At 39.8% G+C, this 21388-nt stretch overlaps 1 protein-coding gene across 1 annotated transcript; it reads right to left on the bottom strand.

Moving 5' to 3' along the window:
• Positions 1-274: 274 nt before the first annotated feature.
• slc7a2.2 (solute carrier family 7 (cationic amino acid transporter, y+ system), member 2, gene 2) lies at positions 275-20504 on the bottom strand. The gene is given in 12 exon segments (XM_018092598.2): positions 275-329; positions 331-430; positions 8306-8414; positions 8526-8692; positions 9231-9367; positions 9912-10014; positions 10886-11022; positions 13087-13309; positions 14451-14587; positions 17618-17783; positions 18555-18710; positions 20129-20504. Coding segments are annotated over 12 exon segments (1866 nt in total).
• Between the last annotated feature and the right edge of the window lie 884 nt (positions 20505-21388).

Genomic DNA, 21388 nt, shown 5'->3' with positions numbered 1-21388 from the left:
TCTCAAATATGGTACATAGTTATGGCAGTTTCCAATAAAATATTAAAAATGATGTACAAGGTAAACTTTGGCAATCAGTGGAAGAAGACTATATTGCTTCCCAATGAACAAAAGAATGGAGAATGTTGGATTATGCTGTCATAGTCCAAAAGTCTTCTGAGGGGAGGTGATTTACAGCTCTGGCTGCACTATTTCATGTCCACATTCTTATGTGTCCTAGTGGTATTGGGCATTGGTCCATATTGGTCATCAGTTGAGATGCAAGTTTCCCTCCTCAGTCCATAGGTTTGGCTTCCCCAAGCTGTAGCTCAAGGCAATTAGCTTTGCATTGTTTCTGTTGAGCTTATAGCCACTTTCTGCGTGCACTTATCCATTAACTGCAGCCTCTCAATGCTGTGTCGAATGCCATAGCCAAAATAAATAACAAATCCTACAGGAAAAATAGTTTTGTGAATAATATTTCAGGAGAGAACTAGGCAACTGTTAATTTCTAACTTGAGTGCATAAAAAGGTCCAATAATCAGGGCCCTGGACACACGGGCATTAAAATGTTTTTCTCTGAACTTTGCCACTGTACTTTTGTTAAGTTGCATTGGTCACCCATAATTTGTGTGTTCCCCATACAACTGGTCAACAAACTGAAGTCTTTGGGTGGCAGAAGCTTAATAGTGTAACCCTACTAAAAATAGCTTAAGGGCTATTGAGATTGAGTTCAGTGTCCTGCTAAGCACTCTATAAATCATTTGGAGGCACTCAGCAGTAGCACAGTCTACTTTTTCTGATCCTTTGGTTACAAGATCTGGTCCAAACTTCCCATGAATAAAACAGAGTTCTGTATTGGGGTAGGGTTTGAATATTATGAATGCATTAAATACTTTATAGATGAAAACATCAAGCAGCTTGGCATTCTGAAAACCTTGAGCAACCTTCTATTGAGTACATCTTTATAAGCCGAGCTTTGTGCCATTGGATGGTCATGGAACTCCTTATTGTTTGTTACAACGGCGTGTTTTTCTTGTATTTATACACTTTTATAGTAAAGCAGAGATATTACTGTAACAGAATACACTAATGTAATGGATTGGCACAGGGTCGAATATGGCACCAGAGCGGCTTTACCTGATAACAAAGAGACCATCTAATAGAGCATTATCCAATGTGTACAGTATCTAGTAGAATTAAGTCTAAAACAACTGGACTTTTTTTTTTTTCTTGAAAACGTTTCACCACTAACAGGCTGGTGGCTGGTTGAATCAACTTGCTTTCATTTCAACTAAAAAGGGATAAGTATTCTTTACTAACTTTATCAAAACCATTGTGTTTTTTTAACTGTTGGGTTTTATTTATTTTTTTCATAAGTAATTGTTGTTTTTGGAGCTAATTTACAAAGTTTGTGGGATCCATAGGCTTACAGCAGGTTACATTCCCTTGTAATTACCCTCAGCTTGAGGAGGGTGGGGTTTGATTAGTTCACCTTTACAGACTGCATAAATAGAACCACAGGCACTCCAGTGGAGCTTGCTCTGGTGGTAGGTGCTCTGTAAGTGATTGCTCTGTAAGTGGGGGCTCTGTAAGTGGGGGCATAAACTCAGGAGTTACACACTAAGGGAGTTAAAAATAAGGTAAAACAAGGTATTTACTACAAGTCCTTACACCTTTTTTTTGTTTAACTGTTCTTGTAACTGGGAGTATGAGTTGTAGCAACATTGAAGGTCTGACACAGTGCACAGTCTGCCACATGTATGCAGTTGTGGAACAACAGTTCCAAAGTGCATACCTCTGTTGTGGATGTGAGCGAATTGCCACTTTAGAGGCTCGCGTTAGAGTCCTAGAGGAACACGTCGCAACACTGCGTTCAATCAACAATCTTGAGAGGGGTCTCTTGTTAACTGAACAAGAACTAGTGGGGTCAGATAGTAGGGGGGGAGGGGAGCAGCAAAAGGATGATAGGGCAGTAAGCTGGGTGACAGTTAGAAAATCTAGTGTGGGGAAAAGGAAAAGGGAGGCTGCTCCAGGGTTTGCGCATCCCAACAGATTTGCCAGATTGTGTGAAGAAGATGGGAGTGTGAACTCTGGATTGGCGGTTCTAGGTGAGGCTGATCTCTCTAACAGCCGGGAGACCAGTTTCACTAGTAGTGGTGGGGAGGAGAGCAGAGCTAGGCCTAAGCAGATGGTGGTTATAGGGGATTCGATCATTAGGAAAGTGGACAGGGTAATCTGTCGAGCGGATCACTTCAACCGGACAGTTTGCTGTCTTCCTGGTGCCAGGGTTCGGCATGTGGTTGATCGGGTTGACACATTATTGGGAGGGGCTGGGCAAGACCCGGCTGTCTTGGTACATATCGGTACTAACGACAAAATGAACGGTAGGTGGGGGACTTTAAAGAGTGAGTTCAGGGATCTAGGCTCTAAGATTAGGCAAAGGTCCTCCAATGTCATTTTTTCGGAAATTTTGCCGGTGCCGCGTGCAAGTTTAGGGAGACAGCGGGAGCTTAGGGAGCTAAATGCGTGACTAAAGTCTTGGTGTAGGAAGGAAGGGTTTGGGTTCCTAGAGCACTGGGCTGACTTTTCCTTGGGGTACAATCTATACAGCCCTGACGGATTGCACCTCAATGGAAGGGGGTCTGCTGTGCTAGGGGAGAGAATGGTTAAGAGGTTGGAGGAGTGTTTAAACTAGACATGGGGGGGGTGGGTGAGCTAGAATTCCATGGGAAAATCAGTGTAGACGGGGTAGGGGGACTAGCAAAGGGTTGTGGGGGAGGAGTGAGGGGGGCATATAGTTTATCAGATAAGGAGCTTCCGTTACAAGGAAAGCAGTCTCATAATTGCCTTAGATCTAATTCTCCCTTAGCTAATGTAAACATCAGAGGGAGAAGTAATCATCTCCGCTGCATGCTGGCTAATGCGCGTAGCTTGTCGGGTAAATTAGGGGAGCTGCAAGCTATTGCATGTATTGAAAATTATGATTTAATAGGTATCACTGAGACCTGGTGGGATGATAAATGCGACTGGGCTGTGAATTTAAATGGTTATACACTTTTTAGGAGGGACAGAGAGATTAAAAAGGGTGGAGGGGTTTGTCTTTACGTAAAGTCAGACTTAAAGCCATGTAATAAAGACATTACCAATGAAAACGTTGAATCTCTTTGGGTAGAAATTTCAGTAGGGCTGAAGGTCACAAAGAAAATGATCATTGGTGTATGCTATAAACCACCCCGTATAGATGAGGGGGATGAGGCCCAGCTATTGTTGCAAATGGAGGAGGCTTCAAAACTGGGTCAAGTTGTTGTTATGGGGGACTTTAATTATCCGGACATTGACTGGAGTAATGGGGTGGCTAAGTCAGAAAAAGCTAGTAGGTTTGTAAATATGCTAAATGACAACTTTTTATTTCAGGCGGTTCAAGAACCCACTAGGAATGACGCTATTTTGGACCTGGTGATTTCTAATAATAATGAACTCATCTCTAACATTTGTGTGGGTGAGCATTTGGGGAACAGTGATCACAACATGGTCTCCTTTGAGATAATGCTGCAGAGACAGCGCTATAAGGGAGTAACTAATACGCTTAATTTTAGATGTGCAGACTTTGCCAGTATAAGGGCATCTCTGCAATGTGTCAACTGGGAAAGGATTTTCATGGGGTTAGACACAGAAGGAAAATGGAACATCTTTAAAACATTGCTTTGTAGGTATACACAACAGTATATCCCCCTTGTAAGCAAGGAGAGGCATCGCAAAGCAAAACCTTTATGGCTGAATAAAAGTGTTATTGTAGAGGTTGGTAAGAAAAAACGTGCTTTTAGGGCATTCAAGTTAGCTGGGACAGCAGGGACTTTCATCAGGTACAAGGAAGCAAATAAAGCATGCAAAAAAGCTATCAAGCAAGCTAAAATAGAGATGGAAAGGGATATTGCTGCTAGGAGTAAAAAGAATCCAAAATTATTTTTTAATTATGTGAATAGTAAAAAAATGAAGCAAGAAGGGGTGGGAACTTTATTATCACGGGGGGGTACGTTGGTTGATGAGAACGGGGAAAAAGCTGAAATTTTGAACTCTTATTTTTCATCTGTCTATACATCTGAGGAGCCAGATAATGAAGGCTTCCCTTGTAATATGCCCAGTTCTAGTAATTTAGCTACTGGCGCATGGGTCACTCGGGAGGAAATTCAAAAGAGACTTGAACATGTAAAGGTAAACAAAGGTCCAGGGCCGGATGGGATTCATCCCAGGGTATTATATGAGCTGAGCGCTGTGATTGCCAAGCCTCTTCACATAATTTTTCAGGATTCATTGAGGTCTGGCATGGTGCCAAGAGACTGGCGGATTGCTAATGTGGTGCCGTTATTTAAAAAGGGATCCCGTTCTCAGCCTGAAAACTATAGGCCTGTTAGTCTGACATCAGTAGTAGGAAAACTTTTGGAAGGGGTAATAAGGGATAGGGTACTTGAATACATTGCAGTTCACAATACTATTAGTTTGTGCCAGCATGGTTTTATGCGTAACAGATCTTGCCAGACTAATTTAGTCGCCTTTTATGAGGAGGTGAGCAGGAACCTTGATGCTGGAATGGCAGTTGATGTCATCTACTTGGACTTTGCTAAAGCGTTTGATACAGTACCTCACAGAAGGTTAATGATGAAATTAAGGAATATTGGCCTAGAACATAATATTTGTAATTGGATAGAGAACTGGCTGAAGGATAGAGTACAAAGAGTGGTTGTAAATGGAACATTTTCTAATTGGACCAGTGTGGTTAGTGGAGTACCGCAGGGGTCAGTCCTTGGGCCTTTGCTTTTTAACTTGTTTATTAATGACCTGGAGGTGGGCATAGACAGTACTGTTTCTATTTTTGCTGATGACACTAAATTGTGCAAAACTATAAGTTCCATGCAGGATGCTGCCGCTTTGCAGAGCGATTTGACAAAATTAGATAACTGGGCAGCAAACTGGAAAATGAGGTTCAATGTTGATAAGTGCAAAGTTATGCACTTTGGTAGAAATAATATAAACGCAAACTATCTACTGAATGGTAGTGTGTTGGGGGTTTCCTTAATGGAGAAGGATCTAGGGGTTTTTGTTGATAACAAGTTGTCTAATGCCAGGCAGTGTCATTCTGTGGCTACTAAAGCAAATAAAGTGCTGTCTTGTATAAAAAAGGGCATTGACTCAAGGGATGAGAACATAATTTTGCCCCTTTATAGGTCCCTGGTAAGGCCTCACCTTGAGTATGCGGTGCAGTTTTGGGCTCCAGTCCTTAAGAAGGATATTAATGAGCTGGAGAGAGTGCAGAGACGTGCAACTAAACTGGTTAAGGGGATGGAAGATTTAAGCTATGAGGTTAGACTGTCGAGGTTGGGGTTGTTTTCTCTGGAAAAGAGAAGGGGATTATAGGCAGTTGGGGGATGTTCTTTTTTCCCATAAAAACAATCAACGCACCAGAGGTCACCCCTTTAGATTAGAGGAAAGGAGCTTCCATTTGAAGCAGCGTAGGTGGTTTTTCACGGTGAGGGCAGTGAGGTTGTGGAATGCCCTTCCTAGAGATGTGGTAATGGCAGATTCTGTTAATGCCTTTAAGAGGGGCCTGGATGAGTTCTTGATCAATCAGAATATCCAAGGCTATTGTGATACTAATATCTACAGTTAGTACTAGTGGTTGTATTTATAGTTTATGTATGTGAGTGTATAGATTGGTAGGTGTGGGTTGTGTGTGCTGGGTTTACTTGGATGGGTTGAACTTGATGGACACTGGTCTTTTTTCAACCCTATGTAACTATGTAACTATATGTAACTATGTAACCACTCATCCGAGTGGCTTCTTCAGTTCAAATGACTAGTAGGGAATTTCCTAGCATTTAAACCCATGGGGGTAGTATAGTCACTGGTATCTAGTCATGTTGGTTCCATTGACCTTATTCAGTTAGGTTCAATGGAACCATTATGATTGGATGTCTGTGACTGTACTACCCTCAAGGGTTTAAATGCCAGGGAATTCCCTACCAGTCATTTGAACTGAAGAAGCCACTCGGATGAGTGGTTAAACATTTTCAAGCAAAAACTCAGAAAAGTCCAGTTGTTTTAGACTCAATTCTACAAGATACTGTATATCATACAGTATATATACACCTGGATGAATAAGAATCTTCATAGACATTATCCAATGTGATTAGTTATTTATACAGTGTGGTTTATCCCACACTGTTCAGCCATTCCCATTTAGTGAGCCAATTAGCTGACTGTATATTTGTTGGACAGGTTTTGGCAAAATTGTCATACACAGATGTCTAGGCAACTCAGGTTTTCCAGGGGCTGTAAAATATCCATGCTATAGGCCTCCAGGTGAACAGCAGCTGAAGCAGATACTCTGCCCTGTGATTCTTGGTTATTGTGCTGTTTTGGTTCAGCAATGTTATGCAACTAATCAGGTGACAGTGATGACAGGATTATCACAGGAGAATGGAGACAATTCTCCATCTGAATGTAAAAACATAAACTACTTGTGCAGTAGGTTGTCCTTTGGAAAAAATATAGAGCCAGGTTAGTAGGCCCATGTCCCTATGAGTGTAGTTGGGTTAGTGAAGCCACAGCCAAGTTAGTGTGGGTGCCAGGCTGCTGCACAGCACACAAGGGAAGTGAGTGCTGGAATGGAACAAGGGTTCTCCCACTGTTGCTCAATGGCTAGTCTTCTGTGAGGCTGTTTTACAACCAGACTAATTGGAAAAACTGTCATATCAGCATAGTATTTCCCTGGCACCATTTGGCTTTGTGTCCCCCAGACACCCTTAATTAATTCAATACACAACAAGGGACTGTGGAAGGTGACAACTTCATCAAACTCATCAGACAATGCAGAGCCATATGGGGCAGGAAATTGGGGCCATTGGCAGTTTGACAAGTGTGGACCTAGAAGACCAGCAGGGGGGAACAGCATACAGAAAATATGGATTATGGATAGGGATCCATATCTCCTTTGCTTTAAGGTTCACATCCCCATAAATCACATATTGTTTATGAGGAGGCCCCATGCTTCCCAATGATACCAAACAGGGACTGCCTATATCCACCAGTTAGGAGGGATAGTTTCGGGGGACTGGGACATGAGACACCTCTCATGTTTGGTAGCATTTTGATCACCCACATATGGGTCAAAACAAGCCCCTACTTCCATAATAATGTTGGGTACTAAGTACCAATATTATATGACAAGAAACTGGCATGAGAAGTGCAGCTCTCTACAGGGGGGGGGGGGGTCATGTGACAAGCTCCTGGGCACTCCCTCCTCATGCATACAGTAATGAGGGAGGGGCCCAGTGGAATATAAAAGCACACAGGCCCAGGTATTCTTTAGCTCATTCTGGAGGTCTCAACTTATGTTGGGGGGTGGGCTCAGGATTTCCATACTCTTGCCTCAAGAGGACACAAAAGATAACTCGGTAATGTACATAGGGTTTTCCCTGTGTTTTTATTCCCTTTTATTTTATTTACTGTTTTGTATGTATATGTCTCTTTTTGTAAAAACCTTTTCAAATGCACTGTTTACCTTTGTAATATAAAATTTAATAAGGTCTGTCCTTTGGCTCTATAAAGATCCCCATGCACCTTGTATAAATGCTCGGGCCTAAATGTAGTAACTGCTTAGTTGTATGTGTATTGAGTAGAGGGCAAGTTCTGTGTAAAGGCTAATTAACCAGTTGATTGCTAGCAGGAGAGTGGGATTGACTGTAATATTAACCCTGTGGCTGCTCGTGTGCTTGTGGAATTAGTTTAAAGATAACCCTAACTACAGTAAGAAAGCTTGTGTGATAGATTTGTGTATTAGGTTTCTATCGCCTGTTAATGATAGATGGTGGCAGCGAATAGTTATTTGGGGCGGTGGTGTGTTTGGGGGTGCTTGATGTTAGCCCAACCTGTGTGAAAGGCGACTTAGTGTAACCCCTTAGTTCCCCGTCCCGGTGTCAGGCGCGTCTGAGAGTGGCGTGTTCCTGACAGACTCCTATGGAAGTGAGAGGCTATATTAATTGATCACAGCACTGCAATAAAGATGCTCATTTGGTCTACTACAGAATTTGTCCAGCTAAATGTGATAAGGCCTAAAACATCTGTCCTGTAAGTTCTGTTTTGCATCAATTGATGATCCTGTACATGTAAGTTAAGGTCACCTTCTTTGGACAACTCAAGAGTGCAATAAGGTTTTGAAAGGATAACTTTCTTAAGGGGAAAGCAAGTGGCCTGTGTACTAGCTATATATTCTCTGTAATCTGCTAGAATATCTAAACAATGGAATTGCATAGATCCCTTCACTCACCAACTGCCATCCACACTGCATAACGGTACCAGGTATCTGTACTCAGCTGCACCATCAGGTATATATTAACCAGAATACTAACCACAGGAAGAACTGGCACAAAGGGAACCTGAGAAACAGAACAGACAATATAAGAGCTCTTGTAGCAGTTCTAGAGAATGAATCCTACTAAACAGCTTTGGTGGAATAGTTAGACTTACAAATCAGAAATCAGACTTACCATGAAAGTGGCTTTACTCTGGTTCTGCGGCTGCCTCCAAATGATCACTAATGCTGTTATTATTCCAAGGAGGCTTAGTACAAGCAGTGAAAGGCACCAAGCTTTTCCTGAGAGCAGACACTGTGATCCCGCTGTAGACACCACACTTGCTACACAAACCAGCAAAGCTGCAAGCAGAACATTGGTGTCAGGAATCTACTTGAAATTTACAATGGCCCATAGTTGAACTGATACTAAGATATTTCAAGCCAAATTATTAACTGTATTAGGATTCTTAAATCTCAATATCATCATCAAAACTTCTTTGTTACTTATTATATATTTTGTTCATAGTTTCACATTGGGAGAACTGACATTGTTTGTATATCATGGATGTGGCTGGGGAGGGAGTCACAATGACAAAATGACCCACTAAACCAGGATTTCTACTTCCTTTGACTGTCCAATTGGTAATTAAGATCAGCCAGGAGATGTCTCATTTCCTACACATTTGTATAAATGCAAACATAAAAATAATTGTTATTTTCACACCATAAGCTGCATGATCACACACATAATGCCTTCTGAACAGAAAATAAATGGTTATGCCTTCTTTGCCTAATGGATAAACCAATCTTATAAATAGGGTATTGATAAAAAACATCAGAGAATAATGTAAAATAACCAAAAGTCATGTCACCCTGATGAAGAGTAAAACAGACGAACTTATGGCAAGCACACAGTGAGTCACAAGAGCTGAAGAGTGCACAGATGGAGTTTCTGGCGGGTGAGATAATGAGCTGATATTCTGCTCCGGAAGATTTCCATCTGGGCTTTTCCCAAAATCTGTTTGTGGTTGGTACCTAGAGGAACATTGTGAAAACTGCAGTTAGGCCGGTTTAATAAACACATACAAGGTTGGATTTGATGGACAGTGAGTGTGATATGATACACCAGCATTTTTGTATTCTAACCTAACCTTCCCGAGGAAAGGAGATAACTGTGTACCATGTCATCCAGTTCTTTATAAAAATTTCGTAGGCCATTGGCCACCTACTTATTACACTTTTTTTGGTTTCCTGGATCAGATTGTAGTGATGTCTTTGATGACAACCACAATGAGCAACTTTTGAATTGATGTTCAGTGCAGAGTAAAGTAAACATACACAGGACATAATATCCTTGTATATCATGCTTAACCTAAACTATATGGTAAGTACTTGTCTGTTGTACCTCCCTGGGCATTACACTTTAGGAAGATAACTATGACACAATTGCCAACTGGTGGGGAGAAGAAGCCAGAATGCAACTAAGGATGCTCATGGATTCTCCAATGATTGTAAGGTATCAACATACTTTTTGATGTGATGCCACCCATAAATTCTGCTTACTGAACAATGCTCTTACCTCAGTAATAGAACACAAGTAGACACCAAAGTGTAGGCAAGCAGGGTTCCAATAGACATCATATCAACGAGCGCCTTCAGGTCAAAGAGAAACGCCATAAGAGCTATGGACAAGAATACACATTAGTTAAGATATTTGGTGAGAATTTGGTGACACATTGAGGGTAGAATGAGCCCAATCTCTGGGGGGGGGGGGGGGATATTTTGTAGCCTGCTTTAAGGTACCAGTGGGCCTTGGTCAAAATGTTATTGGTGGGCCCCCACTGACCCAAGGAATTTATGATAGAATAATCCTTAAGTAAGTGAAGTTCAATAAAGTAAGGCAGGCAGTGAAGAAATAGCCTGTCGTTACTGAAGTCCCAAGTGTGCAGCCCTGGACTTTGGAGCAGAAAAATTACAAAATGTGATACCACAAGAAAAAAGGCAAAGAAATGAAAAGAGCCATATTGTAGAGCTTTTCCCGTTGATTAAAATTAGGGATCTGCCAAAAGTTATCCCAACTGAAAGGTGTGCTAGTGGGCCCCATATCCTGGTGGGCCCTGCGCAAATGCCCCTTTGCCTATTTATTAAAATGGACCTGCCTAGAAATGAATCTTTTAAGGAAGAGGTCAGTGAGCTAATGGATTTAACAACATTATCATCTAGAATTCATTCAATCCCAAACAAATTCCAGAAAATTGGGTCATATTAGCTAGCCTTACAGTTGCCAGAAGTTTGGTCCAAAGTTCCCATTTGTGGTGATCTGAAGATGCATAGGAGAACACATGCAGTAGCTTAGACATTACACCAGCACATATATAACATGTTTATCTTTCTAAATCCATGCTCCATATAAAGACAGGACAGTAAGGACTGGCCACTGATTAACAATAACTTGCAGCCCACACATACGTGTTAAACCTCTCTGGTTTTAGCTCTGATTTCTGGCTGACTGCAAGCCAGCAGGAGAAGGGAAACTAATCAACAAATAATTACCTGCTACAACTCCTGATACAATGGTTGCTATCACTGGGCTCTGTCGGCTACTGAGTCTGGATAGTGGCTGAAATAACAATCCATCTCTGGCCATGGCAAAAAGTATCCGAGGCATAGGGAACATGGATCCAAGGAGACTATGAATGCAACCAAGTAGTTAAAAGATTAGAGTAATAGGACCGAATCAATTTGAAAGGGACTTAATCATCAAAAATCAAGAATGCATTTTGAGCTTGAAACCAATGGAAAAGGCAGAGTTAACATAAAACTTACCAGTGCTAGAAGTTTGCAAAAATGTAATAGAAATATTTAAAAAGAGACATCTGGGGTTGGTTCTAATTCCTTATATCTATATAATAGCAATATTATACTGATGACATTGATCACTGTTGTTAGTTTCCATTTCTAGATGATAACCAGAGGTGTATCTATAATGGAAGGTCTGCTATAACAATCCCCCAGCCCAGCCATGCTCCTACCTGCAAATTTGTGCACCCACAGCAAAGTAAATGTAGTGAGCCAGGAGGCTGGGAAGGAGTTGCTGTGTGCTCCGGGCGCTGTGAATTTTTTTTTGCGGGAGTTTTGCGCTGTGAAGTTACACCACTGATGATACTATTGTGTTTTAAGATAGCCATCAATAACTATAGCTTATAGAATCAGAGCAGGCAAGAACTGACTTCTGATTGTATTTAGTATTTAATCTATTATAACAACGGGAGACGTTTCCTTAGTCACACAGGTAAACAAAACCAGCCTTAATCCATAAACAGGTTAATGCTCTTATATTTAATGGAATCTGCTTGGATAAAATGAGATTGTTTATAGACATGTCTATAAGCATCCAGAGGGTGGGAAAAGGGGAGGGAAATTGCCCCCACCCCCCTGCCCTGGAGATTTCCCTTTAAGGCTACTGCCACATGGCAGGTTTTCAGCTTGCGCATAAGCACAGGCCGAAAAACTGCGTTTCTGCTCAATCTGCTCTGTGGGTTGTCTGCATTATTCACCCAGAAGTACTGTGTTGGCATGGGTGCAGACACACAGAGCAAATATAGGTGCGAAATGCCAACTAGCGTGTTTCGTGGTGTGTCCTGAGTCACCGCAGAGCAGATAGAAATGGAGGGGTGAGAAGTTGCACCATGTAGCAGTAGCCTAATGAACCTCAGAAAGTGCTGACTATCTGCATCTGTCCTTTTAACACTATCTGCCTGATGTTTGTTACATAATCTGTTCCTTAGCCTGGTCTTTATTTATGTATGTGTGTGTTAAGTAAGGTGGGGAACATGGCTACATGTGGCTACTGCACCAAGTGAACCCACAAAATCCTGGTACCCCAGACTCCTCCTCCAGTTTGTTTATTCTACTAGAAAGTTAAGTTTTATTGTATGTATATCACTCCCCATAAAGTCTATTATGTTCTGGCCCAGTCTCGCTCTTTTCCTGTATCTAAACAGCAGTGTGACATTTGGGAACCAGGCCCCCGCCCCCGCAATAACATTTTCTTGGTCCCCACGGGCAAGCAGAAGCAGCTCTAACCTCCAGCCCACCAGAAGTAAGACATCACTTTGTTCATGCTTGAAAAAATTGATTTTCCAAGCTGCATAAAGGTATATACTGTATAGTCCTCCTAATAAAGGCTTGTGCCAAAATGTTGGGGTGATGCTAATTTACCCAAATGCAACCACTCTCTGGTAGCAAATTATTCTATTACAGCTTGGTGTCATATACTTATTACTGTATTGTATTTGTAATCCATGATGTTATTACTACTGACTGTATGGCTTCACTATATGAGTAAAAAGTATTCCTTTTTCAGTAGTTCATAAGTTATAGTGTATAGTGACTCCAGCTCTCATTTGGGGATGATAGTTGCAGGTCTGGACTGGGATACAAAATAGTCCCTGGCATTTCAAGTACCCAGAGGCCCAAACAGCCACCCCCCAGCCCAATAAATAGTGACTGTCTATGGCATCCTACAACAGCCCTATGGCATTTGCCAGAATCCACAGATTGCCAGTCTAGGCCTGGATGACTGTGTACTTGGCACCTAAATATTTCTTTAAATAAGCAGGTTGTGTCCTGCATTAAGTGCCCTTAATTTACTGTAAACTGTAATATGTAGTGTAACACATTCTCAAGATCTATACTTTTTAATTCTATATTTAAGAAACAATGCAGTTAAATTACATGGCAGAAAACCTTACCTTGTAGTTAAAGCACAGAGTGATCCAACAGCTACAATATACTTAGCCACACTCCAGCCAACATATTCAAAAGCAGCAGGTAATGGGCTCTGAGAGTCGAGGAGGTGATACGGCATCATAAGGGTAAGGGAAGCAGAAACCCCAAAATAGGTAAAGAAGCAAATAGACAATGATAGCACTATGCCCAGCGGAATGGATTTCTGTGGATTCTTTACCTCCTCTCCTGTAATTTTAATTTTGCATAGTATAGATAAAACTGCAGCCTAATCTGCTGTATAAATCATACAGAAATCTAATCAAGTCTAATGAACCATCTTCCCCAAGGCTTGTAAGGGTCTCTAAAAATTTTTCCTGGACTACAGCTCCCATCATACTAAACAATTCTATTCTCAAGCATTCTGAGAGCTAGTCTTAAAGCAACAGTTTGTAATAAATCTTGTTCCTAGCTCCGGTAAAAATGCTACCTGATCAGTGTACATCCAGGTACATCCAGGTTATATCAGCAAGCAAATACTAAATAACCTTCCTATGTTAAATAAGATCATGATGGGGGACACAACTCTGGCAGGTAGAAGTTTCATAGGAGAATTACTTTGGTGGACTGGTGTAAGATGATTTGTATCCCCTTTAAATAGGACCTGTCACCCTAAGAACTAATTCTGACATCTAGGAAGTACTGATTGAAAAGTAAAAGTAATTGACTGCTCCTCCTTTAAACCTGAGGCACAGAGAAGGGGCAGGTAATGTATGATTGACAGCTAGATACATTTATAACAGGTATATATGTTTTAATAAAAAAAAATAATTTGGGTTTTATGTTTATATTGCAAAGGGATTTCATTATACAGTTTTGTGTGGGTGACAGGTCCCCTTTCAAGTAATGTGTATTTAAATACAAGCATTCATACCTGTTTTCTCAGACGAATGGATGTGAATTAGGTGTTGGTATAAAAGAGTTTACAGCTTGAGTAACCAGCAGATGGCAGACTAAGTTAGAGCTGCTCCAGTCTTTCTGAATAGTATATTCTTTCATCCCTGTTTTGAACTAAACATTTGGCCACAAATACTGTGGTTCCCATTAAATGCTCCTACTGCTCTTTAAAGCTAATGTTAAAGCACTTTAGGAACAAAACAGTAATTAAACCCAATAGGATTGTTTTGGCTCAAAGTACAAGGTACTGTTTTATTATTAAAGAGAAAAAGGAAATCATTTTTAAAAATGTGAATTATTTCATTAAAATGGAGTCTATGGGAGTTAACCTTTCCATAAATCGGAACTTTCTGGATAATGGGTTTCCGGATAAGGGGTCTGATACTTGTATTCATTTCATTTTTCTTTTCTGCATTTGTTTCTTTCCACTTACCTGTTGTGGCAATGCAGTCAAAACCAACAAAGGCATAAAAGCAAGTGGCAGCCCCTGCCAGTGTTCCGCTAAAGCCAAACGGCATGAAGCCCCCAGCTCCAAAGTCGAGTCCAGTTTCATTACCTATCGAGTGGTTACTGTTGGGATAAGGGATAACAAGATCAGTTACGTCCTTAACAGCCTTAATGGAAATACAGAGGCTTGTTATAATGCAGCCAATGCAATTTGCAGGAAAAAGATTAATAGCTTTATTCCTATGAGACTTCATACAGGACAATTGCATTCCTACCGCTTATTCATAGCAGGAAAGATACCCTAAAATATTATGCAGATATGTGGGCACAGTGTAAGTTGGCTCGGAATAAGTCCAGGTGTGGGATCCATTGCTATGTATTTGTGCATGCACACAACCTATGGTACCACAACACACAAACAATGATGAAGCAAGTAAAACATTTTGTAATACAGGTATCGGACCCCTTATCCGGAAACCCATTATCCAGAAAGCTCCGAATTACGGAAAGGCCATCTCCCATAGACTCAATCTTAATCAAATAATTCACATTTTTAAAAATGATTCCCTTTTTCTCTGTAATAATAAAACAGTACCTGTACTTGATCCCAACTAAGATATGATTACCCCTTATTGGGGGCAGAACTGTCCTATTGGGTTTATTTAATGGTTAAATGATTCCCTTTTCTCTGTAATAATAAAACAGTACCTGTACTTGATCCCAACTAAGATATAATTACCCCTTATTGGGGGCAGAACAGCCCTATTGGGTTTATTTAATGGTTAAATGATTCCCTTTTCTCTGTAATAATAAAACAGTACCTGTACTTAATCCCAAGATAAAATGAATCCTTACTGGAGGCAAAACAATCCTATTGGGTTTAATTACTGTTTAAATAATGCTTTTAGCAGACTTTAGGTATGAGATCCCAATTACGGAAAGGCCCCTTATCCAGAAAACCCAGGTCCCGAGCATTCTAGATAATTGGTCCCATACCTGTAATATGCAGATTCTGTACTGACTTGGACCCACCTATCACTCTGTACATACAAGTTTTTAAAAGATCTTTTTTTGCACTCAGCAGTAGGGTGCAGGTCATTCATCATTTTTGGATTTAGAGTTATATGACCTCCTCCACAAAACATTTGACCAAATAGTGAACTAAATCCAAACCCTAATCGGCATATTCAAATCCGAGTTAAATAATAAAACAAGAACAATACAAAAGAGCCTTAATATTACATGACTTTATTGTTTAAATAAAATAAAGAACCCTAAAGACTCAAATTCAAATCTGCCAAAAAGTTATGGGAAATAGACCAAATCCCAAACCAAAAAAAGAAAAAGAGCTAATAGTGCTTTGGCAATTAGTTATCACTACATGTAAAGCCTGATGTGATTCTAAACTTTTGTGTGCATTGTTAAATACATAGAGACATCTTTGGCACATCCTTTTTATTAGGGGTTTATCTTTGTTTTTCACTGAAAGGGAATATATTTATTTAGGGGCAGTTTGGAGCATTTTGCCCCTAGCGTTTACCTCACTTGTGCTTGGAGCACTAAAAATGGAATTTCTGGTTAAATAACTGCCAATGTGGTTCTTAAAGTTACTTTGGACACTAAAGTCCCAACAGAGGCAAGTTTCATCCCATGATAATCTGGGGTTAAAACTAGGGATACACTGAATCCAGGATTCGGTTTGGTATTCGGCCAGGATTCTGCCTTTTTCATCAGGATTCAGCCTAAAAATCACAGGAATTTTTGTCATGTTAATATGGAATTGGAAATATTTTCACCATTTAACCCTTCCAAATCCTAATTAGCATATGCAAATCCCTTAAGGTTGATTCAGGGGTTCGGCCGAACCCAAAACACTGGATTCGGTACATCCCTAGTTAAAATATCTACCACTGAGGGTCCCGTCTGCTCTGTGCATATATAACTTTTTGTACCTTGTTAACGCTATGGTCAGCAGAGGCTTTAAAAAAATATTTTTAAGTCAACTCTCGGGCACCGAAACAGCAATATCTCTTGCGTGTAATATCCGCAAACAAAAACTGCACATTAATCAAATCTTAAATTAAGTAAATTGCCAATAGGTAGGCAGAATTCTCAGTGGAGAAATATTATTGCATCTGTAATTCAGTTTGGGCTGCTACATAAAGTTGGCACTACATCTATCTATCTATCTATCTATCTATCTATCTATCTATCTATCTATCTGTCCATCTATCTATCTATCTATCTATCTATCTATCTATCTGTCCATCTATCTATCTATCTATCTATCTACCATCTTCCTATCCATCTATCTATCTATCTATCTATCTATCATCTATCTATCTATCTATCTGTCCCTCTATCTATCTATCTATCTATCTATCTATCTATCTATCATCTTCCTATCCATCTATCTATCTATCTATCTATCTATCATCTATCTATCTATCTATCTATCTATCTATCATCTATCTATCTATCTATCTATCTATCTATCTATCTATCTATCTATCTATCTATCATCTTCCTATCCATCTATCTATCTATCATCTATCTATCTATCTATCTATCTGTCCATCTATCTATCTATCTATCTATCTATCTATCTATCTATCATCTATCTATCTATCTATCTATCTATCTATCTATCTATCTATCTATCATTGTCTGTCTATCTATCATCTATCTATCTATCTATCTATCTATCTATCTATCTATCTATCTATCTATCTATCTATCTATCTATCATTGCCTGTCTATCTATCTATCTATCTATCTATCTATCTATCTATCTATCTATCTATCATCTGTCTATCTATCATCTGTCTATCCATCTATCTATTTATCTGGGGAATTATACATGCAGTCAGCACTTTATATATACTAGTGCTGTCCAACTGGCAGCCCGTGCATCTGACTACAGTAAAGTGCGGGGACCGCAGCTGACCTTGTGGAGGTACATGAGCCCCTTTATGTATACTGCCATATGTGGTCATTATATATGGAATTGGCACTGTTATCCTGCTATGCATTCTGGGATGTATGAACTTGATACTATTTATTTTGCTTCACCTGAAAGAACACAAAAATCCCCACTCACCTATGAACCTACAACTGACTTCATATGAAATATATTTCATCCCATGTGCTTACCTCACAGTCTGTTTGGAAACCCAAAGGTCTTCCTTGCTCATTTTCCAATATTTGATGTTGCCTGTAACACAGCCGCTGGCTATAACAAACAGCAGTACCAGTATATTAATAGCTGTGAAGACTTTGTTCACTGTAGTTGACTCTTTTACTCCAAAGGAGAGAAGGCCTGGGAGACAAGAATTATCACATGTGAATGTTAATATTTCTGCTGAATATTATCCCTTTAATGGCCACTCTGCAGTAGAAACTGGTTTCCATTGAACCACTTACACATAGACCCTTTACTGGCCACTCTGCGCTCCATTGGACCCCTTACACTCAGTTGGTCCTAATAGTGGACTTGCAGTTGGTGTGTATTTGCAGGAGGCTGTGCACCAGTGTTTTTTTTACTTTAAGCTGAGTGGCTGTTGAAGGATTGTACTTTAAAAATTAAATGTGGCCTGGAAAAAGTCCTCTCTTTTTACCACCTTTTTTCCTGGCCCTCGCCAAAGCAAACATATACTGCTGCCTAATGTTCAGTTTTTGTTTTTTTGCACATCTTCTTGCAATATTTATTAGCCTATATTTGTGTCACTTATCACTTAAAATCATGTATTATTTTCAGCCTCTTTCCTAACAATTCATTATTTATACCACTTCTAGGATAAGCATAACCCCAGCATCCTGTTAACAGTTAAATAGGTTAAATAGTTTGCAAAAAGTAACATAATGCTAATGCTTACATCATACAGAAAGCTGATTAAAAGCAAAGTGCCCATTTAATTTGGTTCTGCCCTGGTGGTGAATAGGTTGTTTAGTTTTTCGCTGAAATAATTGTCTGGTTTACCATTCTGTGTAAATTATTACAAGGCGAGGAATAGACAATATATATGTTCAGAGGCTTTGGTTTAGAATATCTCCTCTTCTTTCTATCATGTATGCAATACACTGGATGTACCTGCCAGCAGGATTATAAGGCACACTGCAAAGATATCAGGATACTCTGCTAGCCCTGGAAGATCCATGTGCATAGTATTGCTTAGGAAATTCCCAATCTTCTTGCCCACCAGGTCATCAAAAGTGGCACTCCATGCCCGGGCGACACTGGAGGTACCTGTGTTGAGAGAAATAATTTGTTAATAGGATATCTGTTCCAATGAGAACAATGAAAAAGTAAATAGCTTGATATGAGATGAGAGACAGGCAGGTAAATTGAAAGAGAGAAACGGCGAAGGGGTTTAATGCAGAGCCAAAAATGGAGATAGAAGCATTCAGTTACCCTGGTTAATATTTCATATAATTGATCTTTAAGAATAGGATATTTTATCTAGATTTCTATGGACTTAGTGTTTTAGATACATTGCGCCTTCTGTAATTTGGATCACCGTTCCTTAAATATACTAAAATGCATTAAAAGGGAACAGATATCATATAACTGTACAGAGTACTTTTGCAGTTTATAGAAACTACCTTTATCTAAAAAAAATGTCACTTTTTACACTGCTGATATTATAAATGTGTAACCAGCTGTTTGACTCCAGCAAGGTGTGATGCAAAAACTTGTTTCACTTAATAAATCATCTCAGTGCTTCCCTGCTCAGTTCTATTGCTTAACAGCAGAGGGTACTAAGGTTAAACCTTTATTATGGGTATGAGATCCCTTATCCAGAAACCCATTATCCAGAAAGCTCCAAATTACAGGAAGGCCAATTTTCATGGAGTATATTTTTAGTAAATAATTCTAATTTTTAAAATATTTTCTTTTTAATAATAAAACAATACCTTGTACTTGATCCTGACTAAGCAGCATGAATCCATATTGGTGGCAAAACAATAAAAATAAGATTATCAATGAAAATGTAGGGCTTGAAATTTGAAGGGATTCTGTCATTATTTTTATGGTATACTTTTTAATTTCTAAATTACACTGTGAAATAATTTACTCTACCACTTACAATTTTATTCTTGAACCAACAAATGTATTTTTTTGTTAGCTGTAATATTGGTGTTTAGGCGCCATCTCAGTGCATTGTACCTGAGTCTGAGCTTTCAGAAGGAGCCAGCGCTACACATTAGAACTGCTTTCAGCTAACCTATTGTTTCTCTTACTCCCATGTAACTGAAGGAGTCCCAAGCCGGACTTGGATTTCTTTGAGTGCTACTCTGATACCTACTGGGAGCTGCTATCTTGCTCCCTTCCCATTGTTCTGCTGATCGGCTGCTGGGGGGAAGGGGGGATGATATCACTCCAACTTGTAGCTCAGCAGTAAAGTGTGACTGAAGTTTATCAGAGCACAGGTCACATGGTTGTGGCACCCTGGGAAATGAAGAATATGGCTAGCCCCATGTGAAATTTCAAAACTAAATATAAAAAAAATCTATTTGCTCTATTAACTGATTCTTTTGGAAAATACATGTTTTTGCCATGACAGTATTTCTTTAATAAAAAAATACAGGGTACCATTATCTACATCAAACTAAAGGTCCAACAAGGTCTATTTTATAGGCAAACTAAAGCACAAGTTGTCTTGCCTATAACATAGGATAAAATGAGGTTCCATCCTGTGATGAAGGCCCAGAGTTCCCCCACTGTCACGTAGCTGTAGAGATAGGCAGATCCTGTGAGCGGCACACGTGCTCCAAATTCCGCATAGCACAGTCCTGCAAGCACTGAGGCCAGAGCTGCAATCAAGAAAGAGAGAATGATACTGGGCCCCGAATCCACCTTGGCTACTTCTCCAGCCAAGACATACACTCCAGCACCCAATGTGCTCCCGACACCTAGAGCGACCAGATCAAGAGTTGAGAGGCAACGGCAAAGATTAGAACTATTTTCTCCCTCTAAAGTCACTTGCTTTGTTCTAGTTAGGATTTTGTAGAAGCTGTGCAGTCCTTTACAGGGTTCCATCTGTAAGTGAAAACAGCCAAGAGAGATAGGTCAGTCAGAAAAAGAAAGACCCAAGACATACACATAGCTGATCAAGTCAAATACCTTATAGATGCCAACCACTATGCTTGAAAGTGGCCACAGTGGACAATGGACTGCCTGTCTGTTTATTCATCGTAAAGGAAAAGCACAGGGGGAGATTTCAGGCGTGTTTTTGAACTCTCCCCGTGTGGCATTGTCCTTAATAGTAATTTATCTTTACAACAACTTTTTTATGTTATGAAGAGAACTGTATTATTTTAATTTTGCATTAAAAATTCAGAATGGGCGATACCTGAATGCACATAACCCAACTCAAAACACAAAGAATGGTATGTGTAGATCTACAATTGGTTTCTTGGTCGAATCCTTTTTGGTCAGAGCCCCCTAATGCTTATTTCAAGGGTATAGATATAGAAAAATACTGGCAAATCAGTCATTCTTTCAATGCTTTTAGGTATATCAAAAAGAGCCATTCCTCCCAATTTTCATCCTGTCTTTAGGCTGCCCCCCTGCCCTACTGCATTGTCTCATTTTACTGTATTTACTTTAGATACTTTATCATCACTGAATCGTCTGCTGACACATCTGCAGAATCTTTATTCAACAGGTGCCCATGAGTGAGCCAACTGCATTATTGTAGTTTACAAGCAGAGCCAACAAATGCTGTTTTCTGTTTGACAGGGTAGGTTAACTCATAATAAATTGTATTATCTTAGTGAAACTTTAACTGCTAGATGTTCACAGGTGGATTTAAGGCAGTTTCCCCAAGGTCCCCTATCTTGCCCAACCATTACAAACCCGGTGACATAGTTACACAATTAAACATGACATTAAACTGAACATTTACATCATAATAGATCAGA

This window comes from Xenopus tropicalis, chromosome 3 (assembly GCF_000004195.4).
Source record: "Xenopus tropicalis strain Nigerian chromosome 3, UCB_Xtro_10.0, whole genome shotgun sequence".
In the NCBI taxonomy this organism is placed as follows: Eukaryota; Metazoa; Chordata; class Amphibia; order Anura; family Pipidae; genus Xenopus; species Xenopus tropicalis.
This window is presented reverse-complemented; position numbering and strand designations above follow the sequence as displayed.